General features: G+C 37.8%; 1 protein-coding gene across 2 annotated transcripts in view; it reads right to left on the bottom strand.

The window, feature by feature from the left end:
- Positions 1–2,398: 2,398 nt before the first annotated feature.
- Positions 2,399–19,144, bottom strand: part of PRKCI (protein kinase C iota) — a 73,241-nt gene continuing 56,495 nt past the window's right edge. The window contains exons 12-18 of one of the 2 annotated variants that reach the window (XM_006764097.2): positions 16,696–16,831; positions 12,394–12,481; positions 11,220–11,345; positions 9,921–10,000; positions 7,501–7,590; positions 7,074–7,189; positions 2,399–2,905 (exon numbers count right to left, since the gene is read on the bottom strand). In XM_006764097.2, coding sequence (XP_006764160.1) covers positions 2,818–2,905; positions 7,074–7,189; positions 7,501–7,590; positions 9,921–10,000; positions 11,220–11,345; positions 12,394–12,481; positions 16,696–16,831 — 724 coding nt within the window. In that variant the 3' untranslated portion in view covers positions 2,399–2,817. The remainder of the gene's footprint in view (positions 2,906–7,073; positions 7,190–7,500; positions 7,591–9,920; positions 10,001–11,219; positions 11,346–12,393; positions 12,482–16,695; positions 16,832–19,144) is intronic. The other variant, XM_015564172.1, reaches the window with a different exon arrangement.

Here is a 19,144-nt window from a genome sequence, read left to right as displayed (position 1 = left end):
ATGCTTTTGGAAGTACAGCAAAATCCCAAACCCTAAAATTCTCATTTTCCTTTTAGAACAAGTTGTGATATTTCTTAAACAAGGTTTTGATATGTTACATAATTAAAAACGTTCCAATCTTATGGGTATTAAAACATTTTATTTAAAATTTTAAAGTAAAAAAAAAAAGGTACACAAATACAGACTACATTATGATGACCAAGGCAGTATTCAGTATTCTACATGGCAAAAGCAAAACAAAATTTTAAAAGTAAATGTATAAACAAAATACCTGATAGCCAATTCAGGCTGCGTACACATAAAATGATCTGACCACATGCTTATACAAAATAAATTTTTTCTTAGAACACCAAAATTCCAACCATTCTGACTGTCAAATACCTTTTTCCCCTGGTGAGTATTTTCAGAGAACTTTAATATAAAAAAGATTGACATGGCACTTAAAGACTACAAAATACAGAACATAATTAGAAACATATTTGTAATGCAATTCTGTATAAAATATACACAGTAAATCTTAGATTTTAAAAAAGGATTAAAAACTAAAGACCACCCTGAATAATGGCTAAAACCTCATCACAGAAAAATGCTTATCGTTTGCAACATTGATAGAAAACTGATGGGATTTTTTTTGAGATGATATCTAACTTGAGGAAGTCATTCATTCAAAATGTATTTAAAATAGTAGGTAAAAGAGTACTCACTGCCTACCTCTTCTCAAAATGTTTTATCATGAGTACTCTTTCTAATATTTAACCACAGGACAAAAATAAAAGAATGACTCAAAAGTTTCCTCAAAATATGGTTCCAAAGACCCAACAGAATTCTAAGGTAGGCCCAGTAATGTGTTTTTAAACAAACTTATTCCACATTCTAAAATTTTAGAACTAATGCCCGAGGGGAAACAGCACCACTTAAAAGCAAGATCATAAACATGTACCATAATATGTCCGAATTTTCTGTAAGTTTATGATTGAAGTGAATACTGCTTTTTTTTAAAAACAAGTTTCAGGTATTAAGAGAAACATGTGGATATAAATATTTTTCCTTTGAGGTTTTCATTGCTTTCAGACATAATTATTTAAAGAAAAGACTACATGGCCAGACAGGCCCTGGCCAGTGTGGCTCAGTTGGTTGGAGCATCGTCCTATGCACCAAAAGATGGTGGGTTCAATTCCTGGCAGGGCACATACCCAGGTTGCGCATTTGATCCCCGGCCGGGGCACGTAAAGGGGAGCAACCAATAAGTGTTTCTCTCTCACACTGATGTTTGTGTATGAGAGAAACTCTGTAGAATAATAATTTTTAAAAATCATAAAATAAAAAGAGTACATGGTCAGAAATTTTGGGAAAATTGTATTTCTAATGAAATATAACATCCAAAAAAGAAGATATTAAATGCCTACAAATTTTAAGTAATTCTAAGCGGAAGACTCAACAGCTTTCCCCAAAATTAAGTTTTACTAAGATTGGGGAATTATAAGTAATTTAGATGATGGTGGTTACTTTTAGGTCCCTTTTCATTAAAAAAAAAAAAAAATTAAAATAACAGAAGGATGCTATCTCTGGCATCCCTTTACATAATACATTCCTAAACACTAATATTAATAAAACATAATCTGAAGAACTCTGCCTCTGAAATGTACTGTATTCTGTATTACGTGTGTTACCTACTTAACAAAAACTCGCTAAAGGGGTTGGCACTGTGATGTGAGTGTATGTGTGGGTCCTGAACACTTATTCATGTTTATTATTTTTCATGGATTTCACTGCAGACTCCATAAGCAGGGTCCAAAAGTGTGGATAATGTATTTTGGGGTAGGAAGTAAGTATGTTTAACACACTGTTTGGAAGGTAAATTCTTTTCTTGTATACTAAATTATAAGGGCAAATAGTATACATTCTGTCTCCATTGGATAAATAGAATGCCTTTACAAATTTTGTAATAAGTGCCTCCTTATTTAATCAAATCACAAAAGCAACTGTGAGATTTACTCTCCAATAAGAAATAAATATTACCATTGCACTTTTTTTATATATCCTTTAAGTTTCTATTTTTCCTTCCTATATAATGAGAACTTTTCCATTCAGCTATATCGTGGATCCTTTGAACTACATGTGTTAACATTCCAGCTAAAGTTCTGGCTAAAGGGACTAGCTCAGAAACTAACCCCTCATATACAAAAGAACTCAAAAACAGCTAATGATTTGGAATCTGATTCTTAATAAAATGTGCCTTTTTCCTCAAGAAGAATCTGTATTCCCCAATTTTTAGCAAGTAATACCTCTTATTACCAGTCAACTTAACAATTGCTACCTTAAAAATCAGTAATTATCCAAGGCAATGATAAAATTTACAGCTGAATTTTTAAACACAAAGAATTCATACACTAACAGGTAATATATTTTGAATTAATCTTTTTATTCCAAAATTAAATACTTAGAAGGAAGTATGACAAAAATCACAGAGAGGCTTATGATGTAATACCACCATGTGCCTTAATGCAACAGACACCCTTTTTAAAAGCAGTGGTAAGTAGTTTCTTCAAAGGAAAAAGACAACTTTGTTACTCATCAGTAGGCTGCTAGACTACCAGTATAAATGAATTTTGACACGATTGTCTGGAAACTAGTCGCTTTTTTTTCCCATAGTTAAATTTATATGTAATAATTGACTCTTACAGTCAACAAACACAAGATATTGAGCGCTTTTTTGTAGTTGGCAAATATCAAATGGTTCATCATATCCAGGCTGGTAATGAGTTTTCCATGCATTAAATGGCAACACGAGCAAAATGCACAGTTGAGAAACGAGGATCAGACGCATTCTTCTGCAGACATCAAAAGAGGATTGATGTACTCAAAGCCTTCAAACTCAGACTGATCAATCTTCTTCACAATATCACTGTTGGGACAAAAGTGAATTAATTTCCATAATCAATATTTCTTCAACGTATTTAAATGGTAAAATAAGATTAAGAAACAAAAAATAAGGCTAATTTATGTTAATTATGGAAAGAAGTTTTAATAGTTTTTAGATTAATCCCAAAATATTTTCTAGAAGAATCAAGAGTCCTGAAAAAAAATGAAACAGGCTAAAAGACTCGCAAGCAACTTTAGGATCAAAAGGTAATCCAAACTGAAGACTGAGATTTAAAAAGGCACAAGTTATCACAATTCTAGTATCTTAACTTTTGACCTGAACGACATTCACAGTTACAGGTAAACATCCAGGTCTGAATTAGGCATTCAATTTAGTAGTCACCTCATTAGCCAGACGGAATAGATGGTGAAGAGAAGGCCCAGAAGACGTTCCCCAGAAGGGAAAGGCAATAGGAACAAGTACACCCAGAGACCTGGAATGGAGGGAGAACGCCACGGACAGGCAATGGGTCACGGGGGAAGGGGAGGTTGACATTCGGTTACACTGGGCTTCTAGTTAATATATGAGGAGTGAGTAGTACTAGCGAATATTTTAATACTTCAATGTACACATCTTACTGCAAAGCACAAAGTTACACAGGATATAGTTTCTGTCCTTCAAGGAGGGAAGGTACCTTATTGAACAGAAAGCTACAAGAGAAAGTAGTACCTGCTAAGTTTCATATAGGACACGCTAAGTCCTGTGATAAACACATTTCTAAAGAAAAGTGTAGTACTTGCTTCGGCAGCACATATACTAAAATCAGGAGGGTCCAGGGAAGATGAGCATGGCCTCTGTGTAAGGATGACATGCAAATTTGTGAAGCGTTCACATTTTTTGAGAAGTACAGATTGGCAGTTATACAACAGTCATGGGGATGTGGAGTGGAGCAGGGAAATATGGCCAATAATACTGTGGAAACTATGTATGGTGCCGGTTGTCTAGCCTTTGCTGTACCCCTGAAACTGATACAAATGATACTGAATGTAAACTGTAATTTAAAAATTTTTAAAAAAGCAAAACAAAACAAAATAAAAGGGTGACTTCTAGTTAGAGAAATTAAAAAAAAAAGAAGCATTCATTTAGCAAACACTTACTGGATGAAATTATGAAAGATTATGCTAGGTCTGGGGAAATGAAAGTAATTTTATTAGAGTTGGAGCACGGGAATAGAAGAAGGGTATTAATGTGGCAGATGATTCTGGGAGGGAAGTAATGGCTAGCTCAGAGAATCTAGTGATGTTTACACTATGGAGTTTCACCTTGATCCATCCAAGACTGGGTTGCATTTGAGAAAGCTCTGAAAGATGGGGAAGATTTCAACAGATAAAAATTAAGGAAGAACATAGAGGAAATGGCACGAGTAAAGGTTAGCAGCACACGATCAGGGAATGGTGAGTCAGAGACTAACCGGATCACAGCGTTTGTGTTAAAGTATAGCAAGAGCTATGGCTAGAAAGTTAGGCTGGAGCAGATGGTGGGAGGCCTTAAATGCTAGCCAAGAGGATAGATGTCATTTGCTAGGCAATGCGGGAGCTGTTAAAGGTTTCTGGAGTGGCACTTCATGAGGTGCACAGAGTGGGATGCAAAGTAAACGAGTCCATTTAGGAGGTTGGCATAATATTCTAGGTATGATTTGAAAGAGATTTGAATTGGGTTTATGGTAATGCAAATGAAAAGGAAAGATGTGATGCAAATGATGAAGTAAAGGAAAAACAGACATGGATGTGGCAGATGAAGGTATCATATAGGTTTTTAATGGAAAGGAGGAATCAATGATCCTGATACTCTGAATCCGAGTGCAGTAATGCACAGTGCTGCAATGAGCAAAAAAGGCAAATAAAAACAAGGAATCACTGAGAACAGAAAAAGAGACCATCAAGAGTCATTACTTTGATTTCAGACTTCATATGTTTGAGGTGCTTGTCTGACAAGCTAGGGAGGTGTTGAACAAGTGAATGGAAATGCAGCTCAGGATAGATACCAGGGTGGTGGCTAGGTTTAGAAACCATAATTCATTTATTCTTCACAGCAACCTAGTGACGTAGGCAATACAAGAACAAACAGGCTCAGAGAAGTTAAACAATTCACACCCAGGTTACCCAGATGGTAAGAGGTGGCATCTGAATTCAAATTCCTATCTTTTGATTAAACCCAGTGCTCTTTCTAAAACACAATGCTGTCTGAAATAATGACTTTGGTACATATATATCTCTTTCTTTTAATAAACAGTAAGTTTTTTTTGCAAAATTAGCCTAAGTTTTGATCAGTTTTGAATGTCTAGTACTTAGCATAGTGCCTCTGCTCAGTAATTGCTGGGCAAGTTAGCTGGGAGTCCTTTTTAATAGCTGGTATCCATGCTACGGGGCTGGCTGACATCTCCAAGATACAAACTGCATACAGCAGAGAGAAGGCTGGCGTGAACAGAACCATGAAGCACCCTAGTCTCAAGGAGGGGACAAGGGAAGAAAGGTGACAAGTGGTCACAGAGGTGAAGTAGAACCAGGATGGGTAGTGCCAACCAAAGCAAGGCCATGAGTGCCAAATGCTTTATAGACATCAGGGTACACTAGAACTGATCAAAACATGCCTTAAACTTTAGAAAGAAGTCAATTCAACCTTCAAAAGCTGAAGGAGCAGGTTAAATTGTGTTTTTAAAGTGTTGGCAGTAAGAAACTGCAATCAATGTTGACTATTATGAAGGCATTCGATAGAGATACTGCTTATTTTTCCTTTACCATGAGCATCTATTAACTATCTTTGAAAAAGCTTGCAGATGAAAAGAAAATAAGGAAAGAATGTGGTAGTTCAAAGAAGTGCTAAGATTCACGAGAAAAAAATTAGGATATCTGAGCATGTTTGTAGGCAGAGGGAAAGAAGCTGAAAGAAAGAAATTAAAGAAGGTGGAGTAATGGAGGCAACTGAGTAAATAAGATCCTGGAGGAAAATAAGGGAACAGGTCTAGGAAAATAGGAGAGCACCCCTTGCAAAAGACAGACAGCTTTCCAAGAATGGGGAAGAAGAAACTGGTTGAGAAGAGTTAGACAGCAATTCTGAGATGCAAGCACCCTAATGACAGCTGAAAAGGGAGCAAGCTCACAACAGGGAGGTCTTGATCTGTGCTGTGCAGTCAAGTTAAGGCAGAGTTAAACCATTAAGAGTGATGGAGGCAGGGCTAAAATGTACAGACAGTTTAGAACAGCTGCAATGAGGAATGTGATAAGAATTAACAAGACATAAATGTCTGCCGAGCTATAAGAGCCTCCTTGAGACGAGAGAATGAATCTGTAATGACAGGTAAAGGATCAAAACATCCCCAAATTATTCCAAAGCGTATTTTTACAATATGTAACACGAACACAAAAAAATATATATATGAGCCCTAACCAGTTTGGCTCAATGGATAGAGCGTCAGCCTGCGGACTCTAGGGTCCCAGGTTCGATTCCAGTCAAGGGCATTGATCTTGGCTGCAGGCACATACCCAGTAGGGAGTGTGCAGGAGGCAGCTGATCGATGTTTCTCTCTATCGATGTTTCTAACTCTCTATCTCTCTCTCTTCCTCTCTGTAAAAAATCAATAAAATATATTTTTTTAAAAAAATAAAAAATAAAAAAATACATGAGATCATTGTTGGCTGGACATGATAATTTGATATAATATTTTTAAAAAGCAATTTGGCAATACACATCAAGAGCTTTAAAATCCATACCCCTTGATCTAATTCCCTTTCTAGGAATCTATCTAAGGTCATACTCAGGAACTCGTAGTCATCATCGAAATGAAAAACAGTGCAGCGCAGTGGAAACAGCACAGGCCGTAGCCACTCATATTTGGGTCTGAATCCTGGCTCTGCCCCCTCACATCGGTGTAACTTATGCTTAACCTCTCTGAGCCTCAGTTTCCTCATCTGTAAAACGAAGATGATAATAACTAGGTTTATAAGGTCGTGAGAATTAGAGAGAATGCATGTCAGTCAAAGTAGAAAATGCCCATGATTGTCATAATTTATAGTGATATAATAGATTCAATACCCAGTAACTCAGTGGTTAGATAAATTATAGTGTAATCTGATCATGAAACATTATATAGCCTCTAAAAGTGGGACCGTCAAAGAACTCCGACACTATTTCAGTCTATGGAATTACTTACTCATCATCTGGAGTGAGCTGGACAGGTTCATTAGTAAACTGAGAATCAAAGTTGTCCAAACCAAATTCCCCAGAAATATTTGGTTTAAAGGGAGGTACCACCTGCTTTTGCTCCATCTAGAAAGACATATTGGATGACAGTTCAAGCCTGCATTCTTGGAAAAATCCCCCTCTGCCCAGAGGTTTCCCAGTCTTATTAAAGTGAGTCCCTAGGTAAGGTGCCACAACACTATTCACAGTGAGGGAAGTAATTTACAAATCTGAGCAGTGGTGCAGGTCTCAATATTACAATCTGTTCCGCGTTTAGAGAGAGGTTTTAAGTAATTTAGGCTGTGATACACTCGTTTTTCAACATTCTTTCAAGGTAATAAAATTTGGCCCAAGATAATGATGAAATCCAACACAGAAAACAATCACAATTTACATACCATATCCCAGTCAACATTGCGGAAGAACGGGTGTCCCTGAATATCAGCAAATCCTGTTTGAGGATGACAACCCAATCGTTCCTTTGGGTCCTATGGTGGAAAGAAATGTTTCAAAAATGGGTGAATATCAGGCTTTAGAATACATGATCTTTGTGACCTGTGTTTTGTGTCTACTATATGATACCTTTATTTCTGAAATCAGAATGGTCTACCTTTCCTTTCTAGAAGGTACAACACTAGGTTCAAATGAGTATCTGAAGCTTGTGACAAGATTTCCTCACGGCTCTTTCCCCAGCTGTCATGTAACTAAAGTGAAGCTGCAACCATCCATGCTAAGGAGAAATGGGAGGAAAAATAGAGCAGCAGAATAATTTGAGCAGCATTCAGCTATGTCTTTGCCATGGATTACAGTGACAAGTCAAATTTTGCAAACCCCCAAACTTCACAAGTTTGTTCTTAGCTCAATTTAGCAGCTCTATGCCCAATTACAGCAACAACGTATAATTTGTGTACAATGATGATACAACCTTCAACTGAATCACTGGACTGGGAAGGGGCCTATAACTTAGCTTATTCATTACTGTGAAATGAAAACATGTTCCCAGCCCCGAGTCCCCCAATAAAAGGCATTTTATTTTGCATATTAACACCTCTGACCTTCGCTTTTCACTGTGTTAAAGTTTAGGTTTCTAGTTTAAAACTTTCCTCACATAAAGCACTCACCCTACATAATAAAAGGTTAATATGCAAATTGTCCCCTGGGAAGTTCGACTGACCGACCAGGAGTTCAACCGCTTGCATGACATGCACTGACCACCAGGGGGTGGTGCAAAATGAAGGAAGGTCCCGACCAGCAGCCGGCAGCCAGAGGAAGGAAGGCCCTGATCGGCCCTGATTGCCTAGGGACCCTACCGTGGCACAAATTTCATGCACCAGGCCTCTAGTTTAAAATAAGCTTCAATTTCTTATTTTATTAAAAGTCATCATTATCTTATCCATTTATCTTAGAAGGTAAATGCACATTAACCTACAATTTGATTTGATTGCCAAGATCATTGTAACACAATCAGAAGTATGTATTTGGTCTTTGTCCCTGGTTGGACCCAAAGTTTCTAAAACCCTTTTAACAGCCTGAGTGACAGGAGTGTCTTTTGTTATTCATAACAAGTCCCTTTTAATAATCCCTGAATTTTCCCTAATAGGGTGACTCCTGGTGGGCCTCTAGATAGCTTCAGGATGGGGTCTGATTGCCAGAGGAACCAACCATGCAATTAAAGGGTTGGGACTTTCAGCCCAATTTCCAGAGGGACTACAAATTGAGCTCAATCACCAATGGCCAATGATATAACCAACCAGGCTTATGTGAAGGCACCTCCATAAAAATCTCTATATCATGGGGGTCACAGAGCTTCTGGCTGGTGAACATGTCTATGTGCCAGGAGGGTGGCACACACCAACTCCACAGGAACAGAAGCTCCTGTGCTCAGGACCCTTCTGGAGCTCACCTCTTCGTCTGGTTGTTCCTTTGTTATCTTTATAATACACCAGTGATAGTAAGTAAATGTTTTCCTGATTTTCTGTGAGCCATTCTAGCAAATTATTGAAACTAAAGTGTGTGTGGGGGAGTGAGGGGGACCCCCAATTTTATAGCCAAGTCAGGCAGAAGTGGTAGCCAATACTTGTGACTGGCCTCTGAAGTGAGGGCAGTCTTGTGGAATTGAGTCCTTACACCTATGGAGTCTGATACTAACTCCAGGTAGTTAGTGTCTGAAATGAAGTGAAATATAGGACACATAGTTGGTATCTGGAGAGTCAGAGAATTGGTTGTTGGTGTGGGAAAAAACCTATACAGTTGGTGTTTTATAAATGTTATCAGTAAGAACAGTTCAGAATCATACCTTTAGATAGATCCTAAAACTATAGCCTACCATCTACAACAAACAACTGAATGCATTCAGATTTGTTAAGAGCGAAGAAGATTCGTTTCTTCTGAATGTTATCTAATCATAGGGTTTTTGACATGGGAATTTGGTAGAGAACACGACTGCCCCAACTGCTCAATAAGTAGATTCTATGAATATGAATCCAAAGAAAATTGAAAATAAGAGCAGAAAGTATAATTAAGACCATCCCCAAAGATGTAATTTTTCCTTAATTGAGTACACAGTATGTATCATTTACATTGAAAATAGCATATGTAATATACAGCTGGGAGTGAATTATGTTGGCAAATGGAAAGGACAGTTTATCTCAGTATCTAATGTTGTCAAATTACTATTTGGCGAAGAGACAAATTCCAGATGTAACTGAAAAAATTACATCCTCTGAAATTTTGGAATTTTACATTGCTTGATCCTCTACTTACCAGTCTCATTTATATAGAGATAAACCACTAAAGATTTTTTATACAGGATTTATACCTTGTTGAGAAAACTCTTCAGGACACTTGCAGCTTTTACAGACAGAGAACGTGGTATTCGAATTTGTTTTTCCAAAATAACTAGGAAGATAAAATAATGGCATTATATTTAACTTTTACATGACTTTAATCTTTACATTTTTATTATGATATTCAAGGCATTTTAGCAGAAAAAAATAAGACATTACATAGACTGCTTAAATGTCTCTGTGTACTTTCCCAGCCCCATTCGTCTCCGTTTTTAATCATTTACATGCCTGTTTTATCTTTGACTACCTTATTGTGCCTTAGTTTCCTCATCTGTAAAACTGGTAAAAATAATACCTGCTTCATAGGTTTGTTATGAGGTGTAAATGAGTTAATATCTGGAAAATGTGTGGCACATATTACTACTTTGGGTTTGACTGGACATTGCCAAATTATTCTTCAAAGATGTGTCGATTTCACTCCTGCCAGCAGTCTATGAAGAATTCCAGCTGCTCCACATCCTCACCAGCACTGGTATTAACAACACTTTAAATTTTTTGCCAAATGTATGGGGTATGAAAGAGTAGTTCATTAATGTTTTAATGTGTATACCCTAACCACTAGTGAGGTTGGACATCTTTCCACATAGTCCATGGCCTCTGGGATTTGCTATTATATGAAATATTTATTCCTATTGTGAGTTCTTAATTATTAAATGTAGAATTTCATGGCAGTCTTCCCACTTTTTTGACTGTGTGTTGGGGATCTGTGCTTATCTGCTTTTTTCTGTTCAACTCTTTGTATTCCCAATTGTGGGGCTTTTATCTTCGCCTTTTGACACCTCTTATCTTCGTGGTACTCTACTTTTTCCCATATTGTTCTTGAACTTATGTATGTGGCCTCGGGTTCATGAGAAAAGACTGTCCTCTCTAGCCACAGGATTTCTTCCCCCAATCTGTTTGCCATATACAATCTGAAGCAAACTGTTTTTGAGTATGAGACGGTAACTGGCAAATGGAAATGGACACTACAGAGGTAGAAAAGATGTATAAAATAAGTCAAAGCTTCACACATGAAGGAAGACATTCTCGAGATTATTTTCTCCTTCCTTTTTTTTAAAAATTGATTTTTAGAGAAAGAAGAAGGGAAAGGGAGAGAGAAACATCGATGTGAGATCAAAACAACCATCAGCTGCCTCCTACACAGTCCCTACTGGGGATCGAGCCATCAACCCAGGTATTGTGCCCTGTCCGGAACCAAACTGGCAACACTTTGGTACACAGGACGATTCCTAACTAAGCCACACTGGCAGGGCTATTTTCCTCTTTCTTACCTTGGAAGAGATAGTCCTCTGTGTTTTGGTCAGGGTTATCAGAGCTCCCAACAATATCAAATGGAGACCTTCCTGCCATCATCTCAAACATTAGTACTCCAAGAGCCCACCAGTCAACACTGAAACCTTCAACAGAGAAAGTTTAAATTATCCAATCTGCATTCTTAAACGTCATTAATTTGAGATTCATCTTATTACATAATAAAAAATAAACATGAGAACGTAAACTCTAGAGCATTATAACCATCGTGGTAGGCATAGAGAATTGCAAGCATATTTCACTTATCAACAAGGGGAGGTACCTGAGAGATAACTTTAAAAATAAACTAAAAAAAATAACACATTCAGTTTCTTAAATAAATGTGTAATTTCAGACTCATAGCCTGTATCTAATATTTTGTTCTGTTGACATAATTAAGTTACATTTGAGAATAACTTTCCTGGGTCTAAAACTTGATCTTCTGCTAGCTGATTAAAGATTCCTGAAGAACCTTGGAATCAGATTATGAGCAGTGGTCAGAAGTACCCATCCTTGAGCATGAGTGTGCGGGGGGGGGGAGGTTGGGGGTTAATGGGAGGGATGAGGACACATTTGTAATACCTTAACTAATAAAAAAAAAAAGAAGTGCCCATCCTCCTTTACATCTGCTGAAACAAGAGGTCCAGAATCAAGGCAGTCATACTTTCTTAAGATAAGGCACGTCTTAAAGATATCCCAAGAAATCTGAACAATCTTCCAGAGGCTGTTCTGGAGTCATGGGGATGACGTTTAAATCCCTACTCTGCCACTTCCCAGTTGTATGACCTTGAGGAGGTTACTTAAACTTTCTATACATTAGTTTCCTCGTCTGTGAAATGGGAATTAACAGTGTTTATATCATATGATTGAGAGCATTAACTTAGGTAATATATATAAACTGCTTAGAATAGTGCCTAGTACCCTTTAGTGCTTGTCACTAATAAAATATGATTCAAATGTGTACCCCCAAATACTGTCAAAGTTCCACTGTCTCCAATTTCACAGTTTGGGCTTTAATGTAGATTTTAAGGGGATCAGGATAGCTTATACTATAAGATCAACTTTAAAATATTATAGTATACTATAATGCAATTTGTACCACATCTAACCACCCTTTTAGCACATAGCTAAAAACACCATCTATTAATTTATTACCATAATCTTCTCCTCTTAAAATTTCAGGAGCAATGTAATTTGGAGTACCACAGAAAGTGCTTGTTGTATCTCCTGGCCGTAATCCTTCCTTTTATAAAAAAGAAAAAAAGAGAAACAATAAGACCCAAAATGCTGTTTTAAATTCACCTCTTTTATTTCACCTATAGAAGCTCAGCAACTGTTAAGCCTAAATAAAATATCACTAGCACAGTTGCCTTTCACATTAAAATCATGGATTGAAATAGCTCAAAGAAAATCTGTCCTCATTAGATGTTGATAAAAAATCAGTTCAATTACGATAAAAATTGCATTTAATATAATTTATATTCAAGTTAAATTTAATAGAAAAAGTTAAATTATATCAGAGTAAAAGGAATTATATTTTATGAAGGAAAGAAGCACTTTAACCTTGCTTCCTAATATAACCACAGCTGGCATTATGATGTTTCTCTCTGGTTGTTCCTAGGGCATAAGTTTTTTCGGTTTTGTACTTTAATAGCTGCAGGATGGAGAAAATTAAGACAAGACCCAGTAATCTGTATAAAAAGAGAAACTACACAATAACAAATGGAGCAATCACCAAGAAATTATAACAAACTCTGTACATGCCTAACAATACAGCCTCAAAATACAAAGAATAGAAATAGACAAAGGTATTAGCATTTCACAATCCCTGCTATGGACTGAATGCTTGTGTGCCTCCAAATTCACATACTGAAGCCCTAATGTGATAGGGGAAGCAGAGCCTTTGGAAGGTAATTAGGTCATGAGTTTAGAGTCCCCAGGATGGGATTAGTGTCCTTGTAAAAAGGGAAAGACAGCTAGCCCTGCACCCCACCCCCATGGAGGATGCACTAAGAAGATAGCCATCTGTAAATGATGAAGAGTGCTGGCACCTTGACCTTGGACTTCCCAGCCTCCAGAACCATGAGAAACAAGTGCTTGTTTTTGAAGCCACCTTGTTTTGAAGCATCCCAAACTGATAATATAATCCCTAATCACAACTAGAGGCCTGGTGCACACAATTTGTGTACTTGTGTGTGTAGGGGGGAGGGGGTGGCCCTCAGCCCGGCCTGTGCCCTCTCGCAGTCCGTGAGTCCGGCTTCTGGTTGAGCGGCGCTGCCCCCATGGGAGCGCACTGACCACCAGGGGGCAGCTCCTGCATTGAGCGTCTGCTCCCTGGTGATCAGTGCACATCATAGCGACCAGTCGTTCCGCTGTCGGGCTGAAACCGGCTCTCCAACATCCCTTGAGGGGTCCCAGATTGCAAGAGGGCACAGGACAGGCTAAGGGACCCCACCAGTGCACGATCGGGGCCAGGGAGGTTGGCCAGCCGGGAGGGAGCGCGGGAGGGCTCCAGGGCGTGTCTGGCACAGCTTGCTCAGTCCTGATCGGCTGGACCACAGCAGCAAGCTAAACTACCGGTCTGAGTGTCTGTTCCCTCAGGTGGTCAGTGCATGTCATAGCGACTGGTTGACCGGTTAACTGTCTGCCCCCTGGGGGTCAGTGCACATCATAGGGAGCAGTTGAGCGGCCTTAGCATATCATTAGCATATTACACTTTGACTGGTTGAACAAACGACCAGGTGACTGGACACTTTGCATATTAGGTTTTTATTATATAGGATGATAGATTACATGGACAAAAAATTAGTAAGCACAGAAAGATTTGGACAAAAGCTAGAGCTGAAAAAATATATAAATTATGTATACAGAGAATATGTCTACCAATGTTTCTGTGTGGAGAAAGGAAGGAGGGAGAGAGAGTATGTGTGAGACTCCTTGCTTGCAAAATGGAGATTATATATCCTTTTTAAGTACACGTGAGATACTGATCAAATACTAAGTCATAAATGAGGTCACGGTTCAATTCCCAGTGACGGCACATGCCCTGGCTGTGGGCTCGATCCCCAGTAGGGGCATGTAGGAGGCAGCTGATCAATGATTCTCTCTCATCACCGATGTTTCTATCTCTCTCTCCCTTCTTCTCTGAGATCAATAAAAATGTATTTAAAAAATAAGCAATAAGATTTTCTTTTTTTTAATATATTTTTATTGATTTTTTACAGAGAGGAAGGGAGAGGGATAGAGGGTTAGAAACATCGATGAGAGAGAAACATCGATCAGCTGCCTCCTGCAAACTCCCCACTGGGGATGTGCTTGCAACCAAGGTACATGCCCTTGACCAGAATCGAACCGGCGACCCTTGAGTCCACAGGCCAATGCTCTATCCACTGAGCCAAACCGGTTAGGGCGTAATAAGGTTTTCTTAAATGAAATCAACAAGATAGTTAAATATACAATTAAGCATCTGCTTCCTTTACTTTAGAAGCATGTAATTCCCTATGTAAGTACAGACTTCTTAATGTTAATGACTTCAAAAAATTCAACTGAATGTATGTACCTAGAATGTAACCATTTCCCAATGTTAAATTATATGGTAAAAATTCCAAAAGAAAAAAAATGGGGGGGAGGGAGCTATACATGAAAAATCAAGCCTTCTTCACATTCCTGTCCGACACATCTTGCTCCAGCTCCCTAGAGGCAACCACTGTTATGAGGTTCTTGATGTGTCCCTAAGATATTTTAGACATAGTGTGTGTATTTTTCTTTAAATTTTACCCTATAAGCTATAACACTTCTATAAACATCTGGAAGAAATATTTAGTAATATGTTGTGGCTCTAAAGATTATTTTGTGATTCCTCATAGGGATATATAAGCTATTCTGTACATGAAGAAATATGACTGTGACTTAAGTTGTTTGGTACTATTAGCAATGACTTGACATATCGTTTAATAATAAATGACATTGACTTTCAGGGCAAAAGTCAGAGGCAAGGGATGCAGTCTGTTAACCTGTAACAGAGCTATGCTAAATCATGCACTTGTTGACTGAATTATCTAAACATAGGCCCATCAGCTAAATTATCTACAGCGTAACAGAGATGTTACTATTAAAATTCCCCTGCTGATAAATCCTATATAATAAAAGACTAATATACAAATCAACCAAATGGCGGAACAACCAGTTGCTATGCAGGAGCTGCCCCCTGGTGGTCAGTGCATTCCCAAAGGGGGAGTGCAGCTCAACCAGAAGCGGGGCTCATTGCTGGCAAGCGCAGTGGCAGTGGTGGGAGCCTCTCCCACCGCTGCAGCAGCAATAAGGATGTCTGACTGACAGCAGGCCTAAGCTGTCAGTTGGACATCCCCTGAAGGCTCCCAGACCGCGAGAGGGTGCAGGCCGGGCTAAGGGGGGACCCCGCCTCCCCGCCAAGTGCATGATTTCGTGCACTGGGCCTCTACTAAATAAATCATAAAATAGTCAAAGTTTTTCAGTCCATAAAAATCAATGTTCACAAAATATTTCAAACATAAGCCTGAAGATATTAATTCAAGTTTTTATATGCCTCTAGTCATCACTATTCTAAGCACTCTTTATATAAAAGCATCTAGTGAGAAAGTGAAGAGATTGATTAAATTAATTAAACTTAAAGGAAGTATTTCTGTAGAAACTACATAAAATTTTTTTAGTGTTTTAGATTTCCCAAGGAATTGTTACAAGGAAAAGAAATCCATCCAATATTTGCAAGAGGTCTGATTTTAGGAAAGTTGAAATACTGACTCTAAGTCATAAAATAAGAATATTCTATTTCCTGGGGACTCATTTCACATTTTGTGGGAAAAGACTGAACCTTTAAGCAAAACAGTGTTACAAAAAGAATAAAACACCAAGAAATGAAGGACATGTCCTCAAAATGAACTGCACTTTATGTCAGATATTTAAAATTTAAATATAAAAAGAGATAAATTTCCTAGGAAAATTTTAAATGCATTATTGAGAATTACAATTAAATGGCAAAAACTGGAAGGTGATATGCAAGTAGTTGTGTTAAATAACATTGAGGGGCTGTAGATAATTTTTATCTTCAAAATTTTAATAATATCACAACTTTCAAAAAAAGGTTACAGAGCATATGTAGAATTTAACTCATTATAGGACATATAACACAGAAACTATGGAATTCTGTAAATGGTTAGAAAAAAAGTACAGGGTAGGGCAAAAGTAAGTTTACAGTTGTTCATATGGAAAATAATAAACAAAAGAGTAAACTGTGTTTTACATATTCACAACTGTAAACCGACTTTTGCCCCACCCTATATACTTGTTTTTGTGCTACAATTCCAAAAAGTATCCTAAACAAAGTAGTAATCATTTCTCCATCTTTAAGTATGAAGTTATTTTACCAAAACAATCTTAGCAGCATCTGAGAGCTTTCAAATAACTAGAATTTTCCCTCACCTTACACATGCCGTAGTCAGTGAGTTTAATGTGTCCTTCTGAGTCCAGCAATACATTGTCCAATTTCAAATCTCTATAAATTATCCCTCGTTCATGAAGGTAATTTAATGCTAGACTGATTTCTGCAGAGTAAAATCTAAAATAAAATGAAAAAACTCATTTGATTCAAGTTTTAAAACTGTAAATTTCTTTTTTTTTATTGCTTAAAGTATTACAAAGGGTATTACATATTGTAAATTTCTAGAGGAAGGTATTTAAGTCATACTCCTGTCTGCAAATTAAAACATCAAAATCATGTTAAAAGATTTTTTCCCCCTGTGTTTTTAGGAACAATCCCAAACACAAATTAAAGTACCATTTTAAAACATCTGAACCCAAAACGTAATTATAAAAGATCCAATATAGATCAAACTCATTAAGTTATCAATTTGAAAGTCTCAAACAGGGGTTGTTAATCTAGATGGACCTCAGGCAGTCCATGCTCCCACAGCTGGGGTAAAGTGTAAGTACCTGTGCACACATATGCACATCTTCTACAGAGTTGCCATCACTTCACTAAAGGACCAGTGACCTTACAAAATGCTAAGACCCACCGATTCGTGTAGAATAGAAAGAACACTAAAAGTCTATCACTGAAACCACAAAATCCATACCAAAATGCCTACAGCCCTGACCGGTTTGGCTCAGTGGAACGTCGGCCTGCGGACTGAAGGGTCCCAGGTTTGATTCCGGTCAAGGCCATGTACCTTGGTTGCAGGCACATCCCCAGTAGGGGGTGTGCAGGAGGCAGCTGATCAGTGTTTCTCTCTCATCAATGATTCTAACTCTCTATCCTTCTCCCTTCCTCTCTGTAAAAACTCAATAAAATATATTTTTTAAAAATGCCTAGAAAAGGAATTGAAAGAAACTATTCTGCAACCATAATATTTAATTAAAGAAAGAAGTTTTAACATTGTCACCAACTCATTAGTGATAACCAGAACTTTTGACCTGACTAATGAAAATGAAATACCAAGCTGGTTTATGGCTGCTTAGATGAAGAGCATCACTATCTTGTTTGGAGACACGAAATATATACCTTCTAGCTACTTAATTCTATGACTAGGGAACTTGAGCCTTTAGTCTGTACTTTGGTTCTAGAAAAGCAAAGATGGTAAAAAAATAAAATAAAATAAAATTGGAACTTTAATACAATAAACGGGACTACTTTTCCCATGTCCCACTGACCAAACCAGAAAAAAATACTGGGTATGTATTCACAAAATAAAATATCATCCATGGCTTTGCTACTGAAGGGCCACCATTTGATAAAGCCTAAATAAACAATAAACATACAGTAAATAAAAGAAAGAGCAGTTTGGCCCTGAGGTTAGTTGATATAATTTACAGCTTCTTATAAAATTGAAGGGTATCTCTTTTTGACAAGAAATAAAAATTAATGAACTAGCAAGATTTTCACCAAATAAATTATTTTCAAAAAAAAATCTCTAACCTTTGTTACCAACGTGTACAAACTCACAGGCTTCATTTTTTTAAATTATTCTTATGAAACACAAAAGAGTGAGAATTACTGCTAATGCTGACTAAAAATCAAACCATGGCACTGAACTAAACTTCTTATCCAAGGCCATGATCCTTCCCCACCTAACTCTTCCAATATAGAAACAATTTATAATTTACAATTATATAAATATTGTAATATTTGTAATATTAAAGAAAGGACACTAAATAGATAACATTTAATGCTCTTTGCTCTTATTCATCAACATGTATGAAATCACAGGAAAAAAGCCAACATCAGGCCAATTCAAAAATTATAATTATAAGAATAGTCAGGCATGTATAATAGCTTAAGAGAGGAACTGTTTTGTTACTCTCAAGTATATCTATATATATATATAAAAGGCTAATATGCTAAGTGTCCGACCTTTCGACTGTTCAACCAGTAGCTATGACGCACCGTGACCACAAGGAGGCAGACACTCAATGCACAGGCATGAAAACATGGAACAGACTGATGAATCTCAGAGGGAAGGAGGTAGGGGGTAGGGCGGGAAGAGATTAACCAAAGATCTTATATGCATACTAGAGGCCCAGTGCACAAATTCGTGCACCTGTGGGATTCCTCAGCCTGGCCTGTGGGGATCGGGCCGAATTTGTGCACCAGGCCTCCAACATCCTCCAAAGGGTCCTGGATTGCAAGAGGGCACAGGCCAGGCCAAGGGACCTCCCACCAGTGCAAGAATCAATGCATTGGACCTCTAGTCCTATCTAATAAAAGAGAAACATGCTAATTGGCGTATGACCGCTACCCTTCCCATTCGTTAATCAGCGAGATATGCAAATTAACTGTCAGCCAAGATGGCGGCCGGCAGCCAGGCAGCTTGAAACTAACATGAGGCTTGCTTGCTTCAGTGACGGTGGAAACCAACGTTCCCCGCCAACGTTC

This window comes from Myotis davidii, unplaced genomic scaffold (assembly GCF_000327345.1).
Source record: "Myotis davidii unplaced genomic scaffold, ASM32734v1 scaffold115, whole genome shotgun sequence".
Classification (NCBI taxonomy): domain Eukaryota; kingdom Metazoa; phylum Chordata; class Mammalia; order Chiroptera; family Vespertilionidae; genus Myotis; species Myotis davidii.
The sequence above is the reverse complement of the archived record's forward strand: the minus strand, read 5'-3'. Positions and strand labels throughout refer to the sequence as shown.